The sequence below is a fragment of the Chaetomium globosum genome, genomic scaffold (assembly GCF_000143365.1).
Source record: "Chaetomium globosum CBS 148.51 scaffold_2 genomic scaffold, whole genome shotgun sequence".
Lineage (NCBI taxonomy): Eukaryota > Fungi > Ascomycota > Sordariomycetes > Sordariales > Chaetomiaceae > Chaetomium > Chaetomium globosum.
The window spans coordinates 4,641,865-4,662,342 of record NT_165977.1 but is presented as its reverse complement, the minus strand read 5'-3'; the positions used below and the strand labels follow the sequence as shown (position 1 = coordinate 4,662,342).

The 20,478-nt window shown below is 54.9% G+C and overlaps 6 protein-coding genes across 6 annotated transcripts; 3 read left to right on the top strand and 3 right to left on the bottom strand.

Annotated features, from left to right (window-relative positions):
- Window positions 1-474: 474 nt before the first annotated feature.
- Window positions 475-1,994, top strand: CHGG_03583 (uncharacterized protein; the record flags this gene model as incomplete). The annotated part of the gene is made up of 6 exons (XM_001230098.1): window positions 475-517; window positions 605-873; window positions 934-1,079; window positions 1,202-1,276; window positions 1,342-1,423; window positions 1,488-1,994. The coding sequence occupies 6 exons, from the start codon at window positions 475-477 to the stop codon at window positions 1,992-1,994; spliced, it is 1,122 nt and encodes a 373-aa protein (XP_001230099.1).
- Window positions 1,995-3,281: 1,287 nt separating this feature from the next.
- Window positions 3,282-7,078, bottom strand: CHGG_03582 (uncharacterized protein; the record flags this gene model as incomplete). The annotated part of the gene is made up of 5 exons (XM_001230097.1): window positions 3,282-5,813; window positions 5,913-6,276; window positions 6,349-6,401; window positions 6,481-6,670; window positions 7,059-7,078. The coding sequence occupies 5 exons, from the start codon at window positions 7,076-7,078 to the stop codon at window positions 3,282-3,284; spliced, it is 3,159 nt and encodes a 1,052-aa protein (XP_001230098.1).
- A 519-nt stretch (window positions 7,079-7,597) lies between these two features.
- On the top strand, window positions 7,598-9,784 carry CHGG_03581 (uncharacterized protein; the record flags this gene model as incomplete). Its single annotated transcript, XM_001230096.1, has 7 exons — window positions 7,598-7,674; window positions 8,308-8,571; window positions 8,735-9,089; window positions 9,144-9,188; window positions 9,238-9,336; window positions 9,396-9,533; window positions 9,713-9,784. The coding sequence occupies 7 exons, from the start codon at window positions 7,598-7,600 to the stop codon at window positions 9,782-9,784; spliced, it is 1,050 nt and encodes a 349-aa protein (XP_001230097.1).
- A 1,294-nt stretch (window positions 9,785-11,078) lies between these two features.
- CHGG_03580 (uncharacterized protein) lies at window positions 11,079-12,219 on the bottom strand (the record flags this gene model as incomplete). The annotated part of the gene is made up of 3 exons (XM_001230095.1): window positions 11,079-11,641; window positions 11,691-11,944; window positions 12,008-12,219. The coding sequence occupies 3 exons, from the start codon at window positions 12,217-12,219 to the stop codon at window positions 11,079-11,081; spliced, it is 1,029 nt and encodes a 342-aa protein (XP_001230096.1).
- A 1,146-nt stretch (window positions 12,220-13,365) lies between these two features.
- Window positions 13,366-14,233, bottom strand: CHGG_03579 (uncharacterized protein; the record flags this gene model as incomplete). Its single annotated transcript, XM_001230094.1, has 2 exons — window positions 13,366-13,836; window positions 14,231-14,233. 2 exons carry the CDS (start codon window positions 14,231-14,233, stop codon window positions 13,366-13,368), a joined length of 474 nt encoding a protein of 157 aa, XP_001230095.1.
- Window positions 14,234-14,862: 629 nt separating this feature from the next.
- On the top strand, window positions 14,863-20,163 carry CHGG_03578 (uncharacterized protein; the record flags this gene model as incomplete). The annotated part of the gene is made up of 4 exons (XM_001230093.1): window positions 14,863-16,368; window positions 16,445-18,309; window positions 18,591-19,257; window positions 19,558-20,163. 4 exons carry the CDS (start codon window positions 14,863-14,865, stop codon window positions 20,161-20,163), a joined length of 4,644 nt encoding a protein of 1,547 aa, XP_001230094.1.
- Window positions 20,164-20,478: the final 315 nt, after the last annotated feature.

Below are 20,478 nucleotides of genomic sequence, written 5' to 3'. Positions count from 1 at the left end.
GGAGTCAACGATGTAATTGTTAAAGGCGGAAGAAGAAGCCATCTTGACTGCAATGGAATTATAAACAGTATCAGGAGATGATTCTAGTTTAGGTCAGAAAATCGGGACGGAAAGAACGTATCGAGTTCCTTGGATTGGGAAAATGGAGCACCGCGGTGTAAAAAAAGGTGGCCTCTAGCACCGGTTTGACCTCATCGCCGATGTATGACGCCGCATTCTTGAGTCTCCAGTAAGCTATATCGTCATCTAGGGGCTTCAGTAATCAGATCCCGTAAAGATTAACCTCTGTGGCGTAATCTCACAGAGCTGATAGGTTCCGTGTATTTTGTGCGTCAAAGAAGCAATTTGCTTCGCTACCCTTCGTCACGGAGACGACCATCGAGCCGTTGGCCTTGCTTGTATCCTTCCTGCTGAGCCAGGCAATCTTGGCAATGTTGACGTTCTCTGTCGTCGTGGTTCCAGGATTGGGACGTCATGGCCGAATCAGCGCAGACTGAAGCTGCTGACGAAGAAGCGGGTGCGTCGCTCTAGTAGTAGTAAACCTCATCTTTCGCCACTTTTTGACAGAAATCCGATTTTTTTGTTCGTGTTCGTGATTGTCAAGGAATGCGCGACGGAGGCATGCAAAAGCAGGAGCGAAGCAGCGAGTCACAGGGCCCTGATGCCAAGTGCGGGTTAGCGGCTTTTCTCCGGCGATCCGATTGGCCAGGTGTCAAAGCATTAAATGGTCCGTGCACCTCCACCGCCAAGACCAACTGCGAGATGCCAATTCGAGGAAGCAGAATGCAGATGACGCCAGACTTCGAGATGCTATCGAGAGAAGTCGAAAGGAGAAAAAAGCCAAAATTCTACAGTGAGAAGTCGACAGTACAGGTTAGAAATGACACCGGTTTTTGAGTTTTTTATGGAGTAAAAACTGGTCCGTGCTTATAGCATGCCATGGCATTTCTGACCAAGGAACCTGGAGTTCCTCCAGGCATTCGAGGCAAAGCAGTTCGCGAAGTACAATGGCAGGGCCAAACTTTTGCGGGCCCGTTGGCCTCCGTGCCGCTCACCACGCCGCACTATGGAACAGGGCGGTACGCAGGAACCGCGCCTCGTCGCCCAGTCGGCTGGCCGGAGGCCGGGTTATCGCCCGGCGCTCAACGGTGGTGTGGCAGCAATCGAATTGCCCCCCAATTTCCCGCCAACCACTGGCCAGGATCACGGCCTTCGTCGCGCCGCCAGGGCCGTTGGACTTTTCGCGGTGCGGAATCTGTAGAGACATGACGAGAATGTAAGATTGGGCTTTGTTGTAGTCTGGAGGTTCGAAATGATGAAGACAACGCTGGGGAAGCACAGGAACCTAAGGGCAGCCGTTCTCGACGATGCCAGATGGGGCCCAAGTCCGCTGAGGCGCTGTCAGTTGCAGCTGTGTTACATGGTCCGTGCGCTGCCCCTCATTCAATGGATCAGTCGGCCGAATGAGACCAAGTTGGTCGAAACAGGCAAGTCGTGACCATTTCATCGAAATCGTTCTTCGCTGTGCCCAAGTTGCCATTCTGAATCCATCGACCCATTACCAGGTTTTTATCCCGAAGCTGAAGGGCGAAGCATCTGACAACACTCGCGAGCAACATCTTGAGCAAGTCAAGAAGAAAGAGGAGAGATCTGAAGCGCAATTCTCTCCGAATACCAGAGCGCTGGAGGTCAAGGGTCCAGATCTAGTGGATCTAAACTTCTACGACTTTCCCGGCGTTTTCATTACTGCCAGGCGCAGCGAGGAGATCTTCCTGGAGCGCGTTGTCCAGAACCTTACGCGAGAATACATTTCGCTCCCTAGTGCGATTATCCTCTGCGCGGTTCCGATGAACCAGGACACGGAGAATTCCCTTGCCCTCAAGGTCATCAGGGGCCAACATGCCCAAAACCGGGGCCTCGGCGTCATGACCAATTGGCCGCTGGCGGGACAGCCTTGTCCGGGTCTCCGTCACCGGCCAGGTTCAACTAATTAGCACAAGGGACTTACCGGGGAGTTCGGAGGCGCTTGGGGGTTGTCACCGTTCGACATGATTAAAGGCCGATTGCTTTGGAGCGAGATACACAAATTACGAAGAGAATAGAGACTGGGATGGCTGTTGTGAGGGCAGTGAGACAAGGGTTCTTGACGAGGAAAGGGGCGTTCTTATACCCAATGACCGGTAAGCTCAGATTCGGGCTGATTACACGACTGACTGACGAGTGTAAAAAGGTGCTACTAAACTAGAATCACATCTCCTTGTACACCTTCTCTTTACGTTCCCTTCGTGGCAGATCATGCAGGACAACTGGCACATTCACATTGCAGATGCACCAGGTTGAAATTATTAACCATTAAAACTCCGTAGGCAGTTTAGTCATGTCCCCAATCCGGGAGGCTAGATGCGGGCATGGCCGGTTGGCATGTCGTTGTCAACCATGTACGGTTATCGTGGAGTGATCTCCCCAAGCCAACGTGGATAATTCGACACCGAATCCCCTTGGCCGATGGTCTGCTTTCCCTTGTCTGAGTTGCTTGTGCCGATGGGGGTGGTGGCAGGTCCTACGGCAAGCATCTCACTTAACTCACTGGGCCGTGCGATATCCTCAATGCGCACGACATGGCCTCCTGACCGGGCTGCCTTAGCAACCGAGCTTTGTACGCGGAAAGTCTCCCTTAAACTTCGGGCACGGCCATACCTAATTAGGAACATTTCATCTAACGAATAACTATGCGAGCTACGCAATAAGCATGCAAATTTCTCACCGGCGAATAAGCCGCTCGTGGTGTCCGATAAGCCCGCGACCATATAGCACTGACATATGCAATGAGCACGTTGAGTGAGATTAGTTCCCTATGTTACCTGACAAGCAAGACTATCATAAGGCAGCCGGCCTCTGACCTTGACACGGCAAACCCGAGCTGGTCAACCCAACAATGAACTCCTCCGAATAACCACGTCCGAGTCAACCATGTCCGCCGGTAATCAAACATTCACCAGGCGCCCTCGGAACCTCGATACACATTATGGCGCGGCTCTGGAATAGGAGAGACGGAATAGGAAAAGCAGATGAGGACGGCGCCTCCCACATCCCTCCTTAAAGGCGATGTGCCTCGACCGCACCACGGCGAGTTCCGATCCCGAGCAAGTGAACCCGAGCAACCGGACTCAAACAATACCGATATATCCTCCCTGTGTCAATGCCCACGCGCCAAAAAAAAAAAAAAAAAGAAGAAAAAAAAAAAAGAAAGAAAGAAAGAAAAGTAGGCGAGTCGGTCGCCGTTACTTCGTATTGCCCCACACCTCCGTCTCGATGGTGGCGCGGTTCAGCTGCCGCCGGCGAACGACCATCTCGGCCTTATTGTCCGGGTCGAGAAGCAGGGTCAGGTGCGGGGTGAAAAACCCACCCTCGCGGTTGATACGACAGCCAATCTGTAGTTGCTTAGCGACGGTGCCAAGGGGGCCAAGCAGGACGAGGTAATTCGCCCGGGCCAGGTTGAGACCCTCGGCGATGATGCCGACGGTGGTGACTAGGACTTGGGGAGAGGGGGACTCCGTGGGGTGGTAGTATTCGCGCCGTAGCTGGTCGAGAGAGACGGTGACGAAGGGCTCTATAGCAGCCACGCGGTTGGCCGCGCTCATGCCGCGATCAACCATCTGGACGGGGATGTCGAAGGTGTTGGCGATCCATAAAAACGCCAGGTGGGCGACGAAGGGCGAGTCAGAATAGACCAGCATCTTCTTGTCGGACACGACGTCGTTCGTACCGTGCGCTGGCTCTCGGTCGGCCAGCATTTTGCGGATCTGTATATCGAGCTGCTCCATCTTAGTGCTGCCGTTGCAGATGTCGCGCCAGAAGGGCCATGCCTTAGATTTGGCCCGGGCCTCCATGATGGTGCCCTTAGTGAAGACGCCCCGGAAGTCCTCGCCGGTGAGGCTCCAATCGCAGTAGGGCGCTTGGGAGTGGAGGCGAGCCAGGGCTGGGAACGTGGCGCACAGCCTGAGCAGGCGGAAGCTGCTGCTAGTGTTGGGGGCGCCGGCACTGATCTGGCGGACGAGGAGCTCGAAGGTGGGCTCGGTACCTCGACGATGTTCTGGCAGCTCCTCCCACCTGGCGTGGCGCTCGTCTAGCAACGCTTGCACCTCATCCTTTGTGGACGAGAAGATGTTCTCGATGCAAGCGGCAAACTGGGGCGGCGGCGGACAATCCACGACGTTGAAAGGGACCATGGGCACGGTTGACAGCGGCGCGCCGGCAAAGACGTCGTCTCGGCGGCGGCGGAGGGTGAAGGTGAGCACGAGGGCGCTGAGGTCGGAGAGGAAGACCTGCTGCTGCTGCTGATCCGATTCCGATTCCGAGCCGGCGGCGGCGGCGCCGAGGCCACGGGCGAGCGTCTTGTTGTAATGCGAGGTCAGCCGCTTGAGCGCCTGAAGCGTGGACGTGGCGGGCGGTCGGAGAGGGCTGCTCCAGCCGGCGCCTGGGTGGTTCAGGTGCTCCACCAGCCTCTCGAAGTCCGCCGGGTCCCGGGTCATAGGTGTGCCCGTCAGGGCAAGGAGGTAAGTGGGACTCCGAGCGCGCCACTGCCAACGCCGGATGCGATCCCAGAGCATGGTGGTCTCGCCCTTGATGCAGTGGGCCTCGTCCACGATGATCCTGCCCGGCTGGACGGCGAACTGGACTACGGTGGGCGGCCGGCGGCGGTCGGCGGTGACGGCGAAGGTCGAATCGATACTCTTTACGGCCGACGTGTTGGGAATCAGCAGGATGTACCGAGACTGGCCGGGCTTGGGTTTGAGCCTGGCGCCTTCGTCTTGCAGGCCCGGCTTCTTGCTGCTCGTAAGAGGCCCGCGGGGTAGCTTGGCGATGTTGATGTCGGCGATGAGACTGCGCACAGGCGCGGGATCGTCGGGCAGCGTGAGGAGGATCATGCCGTCGTCGGGGCTGGCGTCCACGAACTTGGAGAACTCATAGGCCCACGATCTCAGGATCAGCTTAGAACCAAACACTACTGTAGGCCCGTGCGAGAGGTCGGCAGCGATCCTGGCGGACCAGCTGCCGGCCTCGCAGGGGCATTGGAACCCGTGAGTGTAGGTTCCTGACGGGCACTTGGTGCGCTCGTCATCGGCTGCGAGGTGCTGGTCAGGGTGCCGGGAGACGTGATCGGCCTGCGCGCGCAGGCGGTGGCTAAGGACGGCGACGGCCAGGGACATGACCGTCTTGCCGAGTCCCATTTCGTCAGCGAGGAGGGCAGTGGCGATACCACGGGCCGCCTTGCTAGCGAACACCCAGAAAAAGGCCCAGAGCTGGTGGAACCGGAGGCCTTTCTTCATGCCCGGAGGGGTATGTGTGAAGCCAGGCTTTAGGACGTCGCTGGGATCGATGCCGAAGAATTTGCACATGTCGCGGCGGACCGCCTCAACGATGCTGGGGTCGATGGGTCCTGGCTCGAACGCCTCTCTGTCCTCGGGCTCAACGAGGTCGGACTCAGCGAGGTCGGACTCAGCGAGGTCGGGCTCGCTACCCGAAAGGACGTTCGTAGCATCTCTATCACGTAGATAGGGATCAAGTTCGTCGTCCGTGAGGAGATCTACGACCTCTACACTAGGTAACACCGGCGCGATAACGTCCTGAGGAGTCTGAGCCGAGGGCAGCGCCCAGATACGGATGCTCACGGGCAAGGTAGGGTTGTAGTAGCGGTTGGGGTCGAGAGGGACGCCCGAGGTCTTGAGCTGAGTAAGGAACAGCCGCCATTCGCGCTCGTCGGGGATGAGGGCAAAAGAGGTGCGCCGGTCGGCGTCCGCCGGGGAGACATACTAGATCCGTAGGTCGGAGAGGCCGAACCAGGCCACGAGGCCTTCGAGACGGTAGCGCGCGGGATCGTCGAGCGGGCGGGTGATGTCATCGCCGCGCACGATGGCAGATAGGGCGTCTACCGGACACTCTCGGGGAGGGTCGAACGCAGATACCCGGACCAAGATGGTGTCGAGGGAGGGAGGGTAAGACCGAGGGGTCGATTTACAAACTAGCATCTGGGCGCAGGCAGACCCAGGGAGCGGGGAGGCGGGCGAGCGAGTCGTGTCCGATGGGGTATGTGGGGTGGGACCCGGGCCAGGCTCAGGAACGCCCGGCCGTTGCCGCTTGGGCGTGCTGTATTGACTGTGATTCTCGCCAGCCCGCTTAGAACCGCGCGTGCTAGACGTGGTGGTCTCCATGACAGCGGATATAGGTGGTTGAAGTTGTGCACCGTCGCGGCGCTGGGAGGAAGGGTCGGTATAGCTGCACGCGGGTTCATGGTCAGCGCCGGGCGACCCACGAGAACGGGGTCGGCAGATCGGGGGAGAAGCTTACCTAACGTCCATCTCGGCTGCAGCGATCTTTTGGATGCGGCTCGGTGATGGTTCCTGCGGCAGGTTAGGTCTGGCGCCTTAACAGAGGAAAAAAAAAAAAAAGAAAAAGAAATAAGTGGAAGGGTTGCCGTACCTGGTCTCGCTCGTCGGAATTGGGAAATCGAGGCGGCAGACGCGCACGCGGTTCGCGGGTGTGCTCCGACGCGGTAGAGTCGAATTCTCCCGACCTGCAGAGGATCGGGACCAGCTGCTGGCCGCGCGAACCGACAGCGCACTGGATTTGTGACGACGCGGCGAGTGGTAGGTTCGATGGTTCGCTCGCACTGCTCAGAAGATCGAGTATATAGCATTGGACAGGGCGAGAAACACACGGAAGGCCGTCCATGCAGCGGTGCGGTGTAGGTGAGGGAGAATGACGAGGGAGTTACGAGTTGAGGAATTGTTTGGCAGAGTATCGAGGACGCGTGCGAAGTCCGAGGGGTTCCTACCCATGCACCACGCCACACACGCATCGCAGAAAACAGGCAGGGATGGGAAAGTACTTGTCACCTTCGAAGATCATTACCTGTTCCAAATCACAACCTGGAATAACTTTCTCATAATATCAAGGGCGCAAGCATCGTGTGCGGTAAATTGATGAGGCCCCGGCCCCGTGCAAGCTCCCGCCTAGCTTTGAGTTTCCTCAGTGCCCCTCCCACTCCAACTTCCAACCGGATAGCCAGGAGCACCATTGCCGTGAGAAGAAACACCTCTAGTCGTTGAGCGGGCTCGCCCAAGCGAAATCATTGGGAATCTTGAGATCATGAACATCATCAAGAACCATGGCCGACCAACGCGTCCCCAAAGCTGTATCGTTTCTTAGCAACCAACCCTCCTGATCCCGCGGGCGCTTGGCCAGGTGAGCATCTAGTTATTCGGTGGTTTAAATGACGTGTCGGCGATAAGTCGAGCGCCAGTCCGTCCACTGCACCAGGCCGCGCGATCGGGGCATGTTTGGCCCGGGGATTCGTTGATGAGGACCAGATATGACGGTGGGGGCTTCCATGGTGTTATGTTTTGATCTATGAAGAACGAGGAGAGGAAAATGAACGTTGACGCGCTGGCTTGACGTCGAGGTAGTTGATTCCCGGACTGAAATTGAACTAAGTTTCCAGTTCAGGTCCGTTGGGAAGCTTTGTGAAAGAAGAGGGAGTTTAAAGAGTGTCGATGTCCATCGTGGAGCCCCATCATGCACTTCACCTTATATCAACATGTTCAGAATATTAATTGCGACAAAGCCACCATGCCAACGCCTCTTTCAAACACCTGAGGACCCCAGGTGCACCCGGTGAGTGTTGTCCTGCTGAGACGCCTCTGCCCCAAAAGAGCCAAGAGAAGACATCCAAGGATCATTACCACAGGTTTCGTAAATTTGCGTCCCTGGGCCGTTATCACTTGCCTTGCAAACTGTAGCTCGTACGTAGCACATGGGAGGGGCACATCGAACGGGCAGGCGACTAATTGTTATCTTAGAAGCACAGACAAATTTTCGCACAATATCAAGGCCGAAAGTATATTTAATACCCAGTAAATCGGTTAGCTCTAGGGTACCACCGGGACGAGCTCCCTCGAAGCTTTGAATTCTCTCGGTGCTACCCTCACTTCTATTTCTCATCAACCGACTTTTCCAATCCCGCAGTGTACAAATGGATCGCCACACACTTGGTCGAGTGTTTATTTGGGGAGACTTAAAGGACTATGCTGACACAATCAACTTCTCATTCTCAGGTTGTTCTGCGTTTACAAGCTCAATACATTCGCTCCGCTATTGCAACGGAAATTGTAGGGAATACCAGGTATCGCGATAGCGTTAGAAGCACAGGGCAAATCCCTTCTCTCTGGAGGGACGTGCTACATTCGTGGTTCAGTTGGATCATGTTCTTCTATCTAGAAATGAGGGGGGCTCAGATTTTGCAACCAGGGTTGTCGTCCCCGAGGTCCAGGACCACGTGACGACTGCCCCAGCGGTGGACCCCCCCCCTGCCCTCCGTCACGTCCCCCTGCGGGGACGTAACTCTGGCGTAGATGTTCCGACAGAAATCGATACGTTTGAGAACTCCTTCGATGACATCTTGCAAACGGTCAGTCTATCTTTGGTAACCACCCAAAGGGTCGCACAATCTCCTTCGCTGGTGATCGTCGATCAGCCTGCTGTGGTCAAGACTGTTTGTCACTTTCTCGCGGCGTCAAACGCCATACTCGAGTTTCTCAATTTTCAACAGAGAAGGACTCGACTTGCTTCGGGAGGGGACGAATATCTGGAAAAAAGTCAAGGAATCCCAAGCCCTAGTGAAGGAGCTTCTCGTCACTCTTCTGCTTCACAAGACAGTCGAAACCTACCCGGGCAGGGACTGTGGCCTCATCTACAACGAGGGCGTCAACGTTTATGGCGACTTTATTCTCCACAAGTACGGCCATGTTGAGCAGAGCGACGTCCCCGGCCCAGCGGACGATAATGAGGAGACGGAGAGGTTGATTCGGTACTGGCACACAGAGAACTTGGTTCATCCGTTGAGGCATGTTCCAGGCAATCCATGGCACAAGTTCTTTGGGAACCTCCAGCCAGGCCCGATAGTGAGACCAGACTTGTTCAGGGAGCGCAAGCCGCAACCGTACTTCAGGCTCATGTTTCCGACTACCATTACCTGGGTACAACCCGAGATCCGCCGCGATTATGATAATTATCGCGAAATATTTGAGAAAGTGAGTTATTAATAATAGAAGAAAGCTATTCAGTATACTGACATCATCCAACAGTCTCTCCGATTCCCTGGACCACGTCTCCCAGAAGCAATCAGAGTCGTGGGTACATTCTATCTTAGCGGAAACGCAAGTACTGACACGAAAACAGGCCAGGACTGGAGGAGTCCAGTGCCGCTTGTCCCATTATTTCAGGGGCTGGAAGAGAACCGAGGAGGCAACGATCTTGTGTCTGAAGGATATGAGTGAGGTACGTCACATCTTTGGGCATTCACGGGCTTGACTGTGAAGCTGATTGTGATCAACTAGATTCCTTGCCCGGAATATGACCTCTTGGGTCTCTCAGGACTCGAGGCGTTGAATGCTGAGGTCAATGCCCCAGACTTGGCAGGGATTGCTTTGTTAGGAGAGGATATCCCCGATGTCCCCATTTTCCTAGAAGCGGAGGTGTGACGAACCTACTTCAGGACCCTGTCCTGTTAGGGTTCAGCTTCGGTTGAAGGTAATCTCTCAAGGGTGCTTAGGTTCGGTGCAGCCAAAAGGTGCACAACAAAGGCTTGTCTCAACAGTAGGCTTCCGTGCTTGTAGCGAACTGTAGTTGTGATTGCTAACTGGAGAACTCCCAGAGCTCTCCAGAACGAGTGACTATATACCTAAGTCCTGTGTGCTCAGTGTGCTCAGTTGTACCCTCCAACTGAGCTCACTGAGCTATTTCTCCCATTCCTGGGTCATGATTGGCTGGCTCCTACAAAGGTGCTCAGTGTGCTCAGTTGTACCCTCCTACTGAGCTCACTGAGCCACTCATGTGGGTTCCCTGATTGGTTTGTTTAGCAACTGGCCTGTGGTTCCACCCGTCGGCATATCCGTGACAGGAGGGCGCAAATACTGTCTCGAGTTCGACGGCGAGTGGGATTGGTAGGCTTCAGAGCCTCTGCCTTTCGTTTGAGATCGAGTACAGAAAAACCCTTCGGGGTTTTGGGGCAGTTATGAGAATAAGCATGTTAACTACATCGCGGTAGCTCGCACAAAACCGGATGTGACTGTAATAATCCTTGCAGCCTTTGTCAAAGTACGTTGCTTCCTATGCTCAGCTTCTCACCGGTGTCCTTGACTAATAGAGCATGGAACCCTCTCGCAGCGCTTCGCATGCCATGAATGTCAGAGAGGTGGTGTAATCGAAAACCGGGCTGCTTGAAAGTCAACGCAACCAGACTGTGGTCGAGGTGGCCGATCAACCCCCTTCGCGCGAAAGTTCGCGAACAAAGACGCAAGTTAGGGTTGCTTATGAGCCGTTCGGTGCCCCGCTTCCCACGGATCCCGCGAGCGAATCGCGTGTACACCCGGCCACAAAAAGCTGTTATACTTGTCAACCGCCACCGTTGGTTCTCATAAGGCCTCCTCATCTTTCCACTTCACGAGCAGTTCCAGACCGCCATCATCCATCTTCCAGTGGTCATAATCCCGCTCTCTAATGAAACTGCTATAACCTAGCGCCTCAAAACATTTCTCAAAATACGCAGCAGGCTCCCAACTGTTGCGCTCGTGCTCATATCCTTCCTACATCTAATGACCTCATTTCTAAACCCGCGTCACTCAAAGAATCCAGACGTGCAAATCAGCTGAAGGGAAGACGGAGAGGGCAGTCTTAGTTCGATGGAGTCGGAGATGGGCCATGGATAAGACGGGTGTTGTATTGAAATCTGCCGAGAAGCGAATGTCAGCATCGGGGAACCAGGGAATCGGCTTGTTGTCCACCGTTAGATGGGGGAGATGGGTTCTGACCTGTTTTCGTGGTTTTGTTTTCACCTTCTTTTTTTTCTTTTTTTTTTTTTTTTTTTTTTTTTTTTTTTTGGGTGTTTCGAGATCAGTGGTGCCTCTGAATGTGCTCATTGCTGCTCGGCCGTGGATCCGCAACTCTGGATATCACAGGTCGACCGATTCAAGTCAGTGGGCGTCGCTGGTTTGGAATCCGACCATTGCAAAATCGCAAAATTAAATCTCGTTCATAATCCGAGCAATATCCGCCTCGACGTCCCAATTGTCAATGAGCTCCTCGAGAGTGGCTGCATAGATTTGACCACCATCCATATCGAGGGCATTATCAACTAGGGCCACGATCTCCTCAGCCGGTGCCTCCTGGGCGAGAGTGGTCTCAATGGACTCGTTGGCGCCAGGCAGCAGATGGTAGGGCGTCCAGCCGGGTTGCACAACCGGGGGCAAGAAGCGCTGAGCACCGGGAATTCGACGGGTGATATCGCTATTGGGTCTGATACCCGCCTTGTCGTTGTTGGTTTGAGCGCTGTAGTGCGCGCTGTGCTCGAAACCCTGAACACGGGGAGAGGCAGACTGGGAAGAGTAAGGTTGAATCGGGGGGATTTCAGTAACGTCGGACGCCCGGCGAGTCGCACGCCGGCGAATCTCAGACGGTTTGCGAGGCGCATATCTGTAGTTGGGGTGAAGCGCCAGCATCCGAGCCTTGATCTCCTGTGATTTCTGGTGGTATTTATCCCGAACCTCAGGGGTCTCGCTCTTCCACATGGTGCCCGTGATGACCGCTGTAAAGTGTGAGCTCACGGATCATAAAACATCGCACACCTGACTCACAAATGTCATTGTTGTGGAGGTCAGGGTTCTCGGCCTTGACGGCGCCGTGCTTGTCCTTGCGGTAGAGAATATACGCATTTGGGGGACGGGGAATCTTGATTTTCGGAGGCGGCATATGCTTCTTCTTCGGGTCCCAAATTGGGACAGTGCCGGCGATGGTGATGTTTGGGCGGATGAGTTTCTTGGGGCCAAGAATCCAGACCTTGGGATTATCGGCGTCTCGTGCAAACATCACGTCCTCGCCCAAGAATTTGCTATATTAATTGTGAGCTGGGATCGCGGTAGGCAAAGTCCCGGCGCGAAGAACTCAAACTTACCTCATCTCACGAGCGAGCTCGATCTTGACCGAAATGTGAATGAGGCGGAACATCTCATCATCCATGATGATAACCTTCATGGGGTTCCAATGTCCCAGCTGAATGGCCAAGTGATTCCAATACTTCTGGCCTAAAGCTTTGGCAATCGCGGGGTCGGGCGCCTCGAGCGAAAAGTAAGTCGTCATGTCGGCGGTCATCATGTTGGTCGCCATTTCTACTGGAAGTTGGGTCGATGCTGGATTGATGACAATTTGAAAGTCTGGATGAGAGGAAAGGAGGGAGAAAATGAGGGTGAAGGATGTGAAAGAGAGGAAAAGAGAGCGGGGCGGATGCGGGGTCCTCGGTATTCTTTGTTTATTCACTCGCAGCGACAATGGCTGTTTGCGACTTTTCAAGTCTATTGACATACTTTAACTATAGGGTACCCTGGTGATACGCGGTAGAGTACACCAAGTTTCTCAACATACCGGATTCCTTCCATAGTGATTCCCCATCTTGAAGTGACCGGAATATCATGTTCGATGCCTTGTGTGATGGTTGAATTTCAAAATATCCCCATGTATGCCGCGAAAGATATGACGACGAGCCAACCGGTTTACACCGCCGGTGACTGATTGCGTTCGCAGAGTTCTCTTCCTTGCACTGTGGTGTTTTCCTATTTGAAGTGTAATGGTCCGTGCGCCAGCCAAAACGGGAAGGCGGTGAGCCGCATGATTCGCCGCCCTACTTTGGGACACAAATCATGGAACTTCAAGGTAGGCATCAACTCAACTCACATCAACTCAACTCAACTCAACTCAACCCAACTTATGCAAAAAAGGCCCAACTCAACCCAACTTCGGGGCCGAGTTGAGTTGAGTTGAGTTGTTGCCCACCATGTGGAACTTCGCTCCAACAGCCACCATTTTCATCCAGCAGAGCACACGAATACCAAGAAGTTCTTGATTCAAGAAAATACGCAAAACTCTCAATTCTGCTGCGAGAACAGAAAGACCGTTGCCTCCAGGCCGAGGTTAGTCTGACCCTCGGACTGCCACGTGAATGCAGTCCTCTAACTACGCTGTCTTGCGTGACTTCCTGTTGCTGCACCTCCTGCCGTGAAATTGGGGCCGTTGCCGGGACGGCCTTCACTGCCGAGCTTTTGGATTTGTTATTTCGGCCTCGCTTCGACGCGGAGGTCCTTCTACCTCGGCTAGGTCCTCCGATTCCCATTCTGAGGCCCAAATGAAGGACTGTTGAGAACCGTTTCCACATCTCCAGGCACCAGGGATAAGTCCAGAATAGACCTATCACCTTATCAACGTCCTCCAGAGAAAACCGAACGACATGGTCGATATCATGCTCCTCGAGAATCTTGATCAGGGCTTGAGTTGGGTTATGTCCGTCGAGATTGTCCCGTTGCAGCAGTTCCCGGTAATTGGTACATCCTTGGTCGTGAAGACAGTGTGAGGGTAGCGCTTTTGAAGGAATAAGACGATATCTCTAGGACGTTGGGCGGGATTCAGAGACAGGGCTTCCACGTCCTTCATCATCGCGTCTGACAGTCCCCGATGGACGGCGTGAGTGGTCAGCTCTGCCGGATTCTCTCCGCTTGTGTCGTGGTTATGGTACTGGTTGGCGATCTCGAAAGTCCACTGCCTGTTGTTCTCCTTCAAGGCTTTAGCAACGCCTCGCCAGTGGCACCCTGTCTTGGAAGTCGTGGTCTTGTGGACGGTTGCGATAGAAGGTCTGGCTTGTCCCCGGTCGCAGTAGAGATCAAAACGCGTGGCTTGTCCGTTGATGTAGTTCGAAGCTCGCCTCTTCACAAATCCCAGACCATAGGACTTCCCCTAAAAGTTCAGATCAAGCAAGAGCTCGTTGCAGGAGGCGTAAGCCGAGCCAGTGAGGAGACGGTGGCCTGGCGGGATGCTTGGTGGTGCGGGTGCACCATAAGGACACCCTGTCAAGACAGCCTCTGGTTGTTAGTGAAGCCGGTAACTCTTCCATGTCCTGCAAACTACGCAATGACATATATTTGATAAGAGAACCTGAAATCGAAGAATCAGCACTTGAATAATCCACTCCAAATGCTCAAATGAGGGTATTCTCACTGCGCCGTTGTGGCCTTAGCATGCTAACTACATCCGGATCAAATCGTTCTGTCTTTGACTCGTTCAAGCCCCTTGTGGCAGGCATCAAGCGGCAGAATTAATTAGCCGACGTTTTGCAGTGTGGCGCACGAACCATGACAGTTCAAATAGGAACAAGAGGGACCGTGCCCGCTGCGCGCGGGCCCGCCAAAGTATGTAAAAAGTGGGGGTTCAAAAGTTTGCGGCACCCCGCATTTTGATCCCCAGCCACACACTTTTCTGACACCACCTGTGACGGAAAGCGCACCCAGGGTTGGGGTTGGAGGTGCACTTCCGCATCCGGACTAGCTCCGTTCTGGGCCTGCCTTCTCGCGTTGCCAACGCGCTCTCTTGTATCTTCCCTCTCTTTCTTCAGCTTTCGATTAGCAGAATTGAGTCAGCATACGCAGTGCCCTTGTGCCTCGCCTAGATGTTACTCGTCCCTCACAACGACCATTGGGACATATCTCGGCATAACTCACCACCACCGAAAGTTCTAGTTAAAAAGATATATACAGTTAGAAACCTAGGTTCCAGCGATCAATATTTTGTGTACAAACCTGTGAGAGATGAGCGATAGGGATCGCGAGGCACAAAGGCACTGCAATTACCACTCTATTCCGTTAATGGAAAGCTAAGGAAAAGAGAGAGAAAAGATTAAGATACAGGGATGGGTCGCGGAATGTCACAGGACCACGGTAGGTCTGGGAAGATAACTACGTTGCTCTATGAGGAAGGGAAGAAACTATGGAGATGCAGAACCTGAAGATGGGTATATCGGTCAGGCACGTGACTAGACACGTGACCTGTGGACCAACGGTTCAGTGCCGTGACAGTACTCCCCCTTCCCGATGGAGGAGATTGAACTTCGAGACGCTCATCGTCAACGGCAAGTTCCTCCAGGGAGGAACCTTTTGTGAAAGTCGGGCGGCACTACCGAGGGACTGCAAGATGGCGGCGGAGGCGCAGCCCCAAATCGTGGTCGAGGTGGCCGACCAACCACCTTCGCCGAGACGACCGAGCCGCGCGTCGAAACCGAGCGCGAAAGCTCGCGAAGCCATGGAATCGCTCGAGGACGTGGCTACCACGTCGAGGAGAGCGGCGAGCGAGACCACGCGGGCGGTTACGACGCGAGGAGCACGCGCGTCTGGGATTTTATATGGAGCCAACAGCCGGATCGAGACGGGGAAGTCAGGTATACAGATGCTCCTGGAGGCGATCAACGAACAACGAGACGAAATGTACCGAATGATTACCGAGCAGCGAAACACGATTGGCGAACTACGCGAGGTGATTTGCAAGCAGCACGACGCGATTCAAGAACTACATCGCCAACTTGCAGACACCAGGACCCAGCTGTCTGAAGAACTGAGACAAGCGCGGGATCAGATTGATACCCTTCAACGCAACCCGGTAGCCATGGCTTCGTCCCAACCAAGCGCAAGAGGGTCATACGCCGAAGTCGCTCGCACCCCACCATCAAGCCAGCCAAGCGGTGTGCGCACCCTCTCCTCGCGAAACACGACGCCTTCATCCTTTACCGACACGTTGTTCTGTACGATCGATACATCTAGAGTGGAGGAGAAAGAGAAGGGAAACGTTCAGGTGGCGGACATTAGAAAGGCAATCGAGACAGAGGCCAGGGCACAGGAAAGCATGGGAGACTGGCGTTGCGCTGCGGTTGTGAAGGAAGCCCGAAACCCGGACCGAGTCAGAGTAATTTGCAGGGACGAAGGCGAGGTCCAGCTCGTCAAGGAAGCGGCAGAGAAGATCAGTGTTCCTGGAGTGCGGGTATTGAGAGACCAGTTGTACCCGGTGAGGGTAGACAATGCCAACCGAACAGCGGTCCTCGATGCGGACGGAAACATCCTGCCGGGAGCCGCAGAGGCGCTAGGGACAGAGAACGACGTCAACATTGCGAAGATTGCCTGGCTCAGCAGGAAGGATACAAGCAAGGCCTACGGCTCGATGGTTGTCTACGTGACGAAGGGCAGCGAAGCAAGGCGACTTCTAGACGGGCGTTACTTCCATCTCGCCGGAGAATCCGCTTACACGACCGTTTTCGCGCCCCGGGAAGGCCCAATCCAGTGCTACAGATGCCAGGAGATCGGCCATAAGGCCTTCGCCTGCAAAAAGCCGCAAAGATGCGGAAGGTGTGCGGAACAGGGTCACCACCACAAGACGTGTCAGTCCGTGGTCCTGAAGTGCGTGCTATGCAGAGGACCACACGAGTCATTTAGCAAGAACTGTCGGGTACGCTGGTTGAACAATGGGGCCCAAGACGCTTAAGATCCTTCAGCTCAACGTCCGCAAACGGAGAGAAGTGCAGCAGAGTCTGCTAAACGACGAGGGACTCAAGGACTTCGCAGTGCTGGCCATCTCCGAACCATATGCCAGGCTGATCGAAGGCTCGGTGACGACGGTCCCAATGAGTCATTACAACTGGACGAAGCTGATACCAACGACAAGACGAGAAGCCACGTGGCCAATTCGGAGCATGCTATGGGTACGAAGCGATATAGAGGTCGAGCAGATTCCAGTGCCGTCGGCAGACCTCACCGCAGCACGCATCCGGCTCCCAGACCGGGCAGTGCTGATGGTGTCAGTGTATGTGGAGGGTGGTAGTGACGAAGCACTGGAAGATGCAATGAGGGAGATTGACCTAATGATTAAGAGGTTTCGAAACGGAACAGGGACGAGAACGGACATCATACTGGCGGGCGATTTCAACCGCCACGACCAGCTTTGGGGAGGGGACGATGTCTCACCACGGAGACAAGGCGAGGGAGACCGCATCATCAACCTCATGGACGAACACTCCCTCTGCAGCCTCCTCCCAAGAGGCACGAAGACGTGGCAGTCAGGCGACATTGAGAGCACAATCGACCTGGTACTGGCCTCTGCAGAACTAGCAGACCAACTACTCAGATGCACGATTCACCCCTGCGACCATGGCTCAGACCACAGAGCAATCGAGACAGCTTTTGACACCACGGTGGAGGACCGCCCCAGTGAGACGAGGTTCCTCTTCAAGAACGCGCCCTGGGCGGAAATTAGGACTAGGGTGGCAGCAAACCTCGAACGCATCCCCTGGGACGGCAATGTCCAGCAGCAGACGGACAGGCTCATGGCAGTGGTAACCGAGGCGGTCTACGCCCTGACACCTAAAGCCAAGCCCTCACCATACGCCAAGCGGTGGTGGACAACAGACCTGACACGGCTTCGCCAGACATACACGTTTTGGAGAAACCAGGCGAGATCTCGACGTAGGATTGGGCAAACAGCACCAGAGATCGAACAACGAGCCAGGATGGCAGCCAAAGAGTACCATGACGCCATCCGCAGACAGAAGAGTTCGCATTGGAACGACTTCCTGGCCGATGACGCTAACATCTGGCAAGCAACGAAGTACCTGCAAACCGGCAGCGGCACGATGGGCGATAAGATACCCCCGCTCGTCCGACCCGATGGCTCCATCACGGAGGGTAAAGCAGAACAAGCGCAGGAGTTACTCACCGCCTTCTTCCCACCTTTGCCAGCGAGAATCGAAGACGAGGGCCAACGACCTCAACGGGCGCCGGTACACATGCCAGACCTAACAATGGAGGAGATAGAACAAAAGGTCCTGTCCGCTAAGCCATGGAAGGCGCCCGGGGAAGACGGTCTACCGGCAATGGTATGGAGACAGCTCTGGCCAGTGGTCAAAGACAGGGTGCTCCATTTATTCCGGACGTCGCTTCGAGACGGCGACATCCCCAGCCAGTGGAGGAATGCCAAGATCATCCCATTGAAGAAGCCAGGGAAGAGCGAATACACTCTAGCCAAGTCCTGGAGACCCATCTCGCTGCTCTCCACGCTGGGTAAGATACTGGAGGCAGTCATTGCGGAGCGTTTATCCCATGCTGTGGAGACCTGCGGCCTTCTACCCGCCAACCACTTCGGAGCCAGGAAGAGACGCTCGACCGAACAGGCTCTCCTTCTGCTTCAGGAACACATCTACAAAGCATGGAGAGCTAGGAAAGTGCTCAGTCTGATCAGCTTCGATGTCAAGGGCGCATACAATGGGGTCTTCAAAGACAGGCTTCTCCAGAGGCTCAGGGCAAGAGGGATACCTGAATCCCTGGTCAAGTGGATCGACGCCTTCTGCTCCAAGCGCACAGCGACCATTGCCGTAAACGGGTTCACATCTGGACGGTAAGAGCTGCCCCAAGCGGGTCTTCCGCAAGGATCGCCGCTGTCTCCAGTGTTGTTCCTCTTCTTCAACGCCGACCTAGTGCAGCACAAGATCGACGCGAACGGAGGCGCAATTGCCTTCGTGGACGACTACACTGCCTGGGTAACGGGCCCGTCAGCGGAGTCGAACCGCACTGGAATCCAAGCTATCATCGACAAAGCCCCTTGACTGGGAGAAACGGAGCGGTGCGCAGTTTGAAGGCGAAAAGACAGCCATCATACACTTCACGAGGAACATGGAGCGATTTTCAGAACAACCGTTCCTCGGTCAAAGGCCGAAGTGTTCAAACCGAGTTAAGTGCGAAAATCCTAGGTGTCGTGATGGATCGCGAACTCTGCTACAAGCAGCACATTGCTAGGACGGCAGCTAAGGGCCTCGCAGCCGCTCTGGCTCTGAAGAGGCTGAAGATGCTTTCCCCGCGGACAGCGAGACAGCTATTTGTTGCGACAGTAGCCCCGGTCATGGACTACGCTGCCAATGTCTGGATGCATGCGTGCGGGGAAAAAGCACTGAGCTGGCTGAACAGGGCACAGAAGATCGGGGCCCTGGCCATCACGGGAGCCTTTCGAACCGCGGCAACAGCCGTGGTGGAAGCTGAAGCGAGCATCTACCCCGTACGAGAACGACACGCCCAGGCGGCAGCAAGTCTGTGGATCAACATCCACACGCTGCCCGGAACGCATCCCCTTGCCATGAAGAAAGTCCGGACCACCGTACGATTCGTATCTCCGCTGCAGAAAATTGCCCGCGTGGCCGAAGGAGTACGAGTCGACCGGATGGAGACAATCCAGGAATACGCCGTCCCGCCCTGGGTACCCCGCCTACGACCGACGCTCGAAGCCGATCGAGGGAAGGCGGCCGAGATGGTCAACAAAATCTCGGGAATCGTGATCGCAACCAGCTCATCCGTAAAGAAGGGCATTGTTGGCATGGGCGGCCTTGCACGGGATACTCTCTTCAACAGAACTAACGAGACTGTGACAAACTATGCTGTTGTTCTTGGGGACAAGGGAAGAGCAGAACCTCATATACAGCAGAGCTAGCAGCCATCGCAATGGGCCCTGGGAGAAGGTTACCGGCTAGCATCCTGCTACAGGCACATCACCGTGATCACTAAGGAACCAGTTCAGCGCTGGGCAGGCAGTTGGACAGCCCGCGGCCAGCAATCCGGGCCAAAGCATCATACGACAAATCTACGACTTGGTCAGGCTGCACCGACAAAGAGGGAACTCGGTCAACTTTCTGTGGATACCAGCGAGATTGACTTCGCGTTGGGGTCAGATGCCCAAGGCAGCAGCCCAGAGAGCGTCGAAGCAAGGACGCACACCCGACTCCCAAAATGCCCCAAGCCCAAGTCTACCGCGATGAGGCTGGCAATGGAAAGACAACGGGCGACAAGAGTTCTACCTGTAGGCGTGGGCAAGTTCTCAAAGACCATGGACGCAGCACTACCAGGCAAGCACACGCGCGATCTCTATGACAAGCTGAAGCGAAGGGAGGCCTGCGTATTGGCGCAGCTCCGAACCGGAATGGCGAGACTGAACGGCTTTTTGAGCAGGATTGGGGCGGTCGAGTCAGACCTTTGTGCCTGTGGACAAGCGAGGGAATCAGTGGAACACTTTCTTTTTCCGATGCGTGAAATGGACAGCTCTGAGGGAAGACATGCTGCAATGCACAGTGGCAAGACGAGGAAGCCTCTCGTTCTATCTGGGAGGGAAAGCGCCATCAGATACAAGGCATCGGTCACCAGATATGAAGGCAGTCCGGGCGACGATCAAATACGCAATGGCAACAGGAAGGCTGGAGCAGAATGAGGAGGAGACTCAGGAGAGTCTAGACCAGTCACAGTAGAAGAAACCGACACTCAACACCACGAGCCTCAACCACGAGCCTTAACCAGCAGGTCCCGCTTTAGCTGCCGAAGATAGGACGTTGAACACTTGGAGAAAGTAGCCTCCAAGCTGATCTGCTACACAACAACCAAGGCAAGAGGTAAATGGTGCAGCGAGAAAGAGGGAAGAAGTAGGGGGCTTGTACGAGTTAAAGGCAAACCGATTTGATCCGGATGTAGTTAGCGTGCTAAGGCCCTATAGGCCCAGTGCCTCCGGGCGAAATAAATTCTATCCATC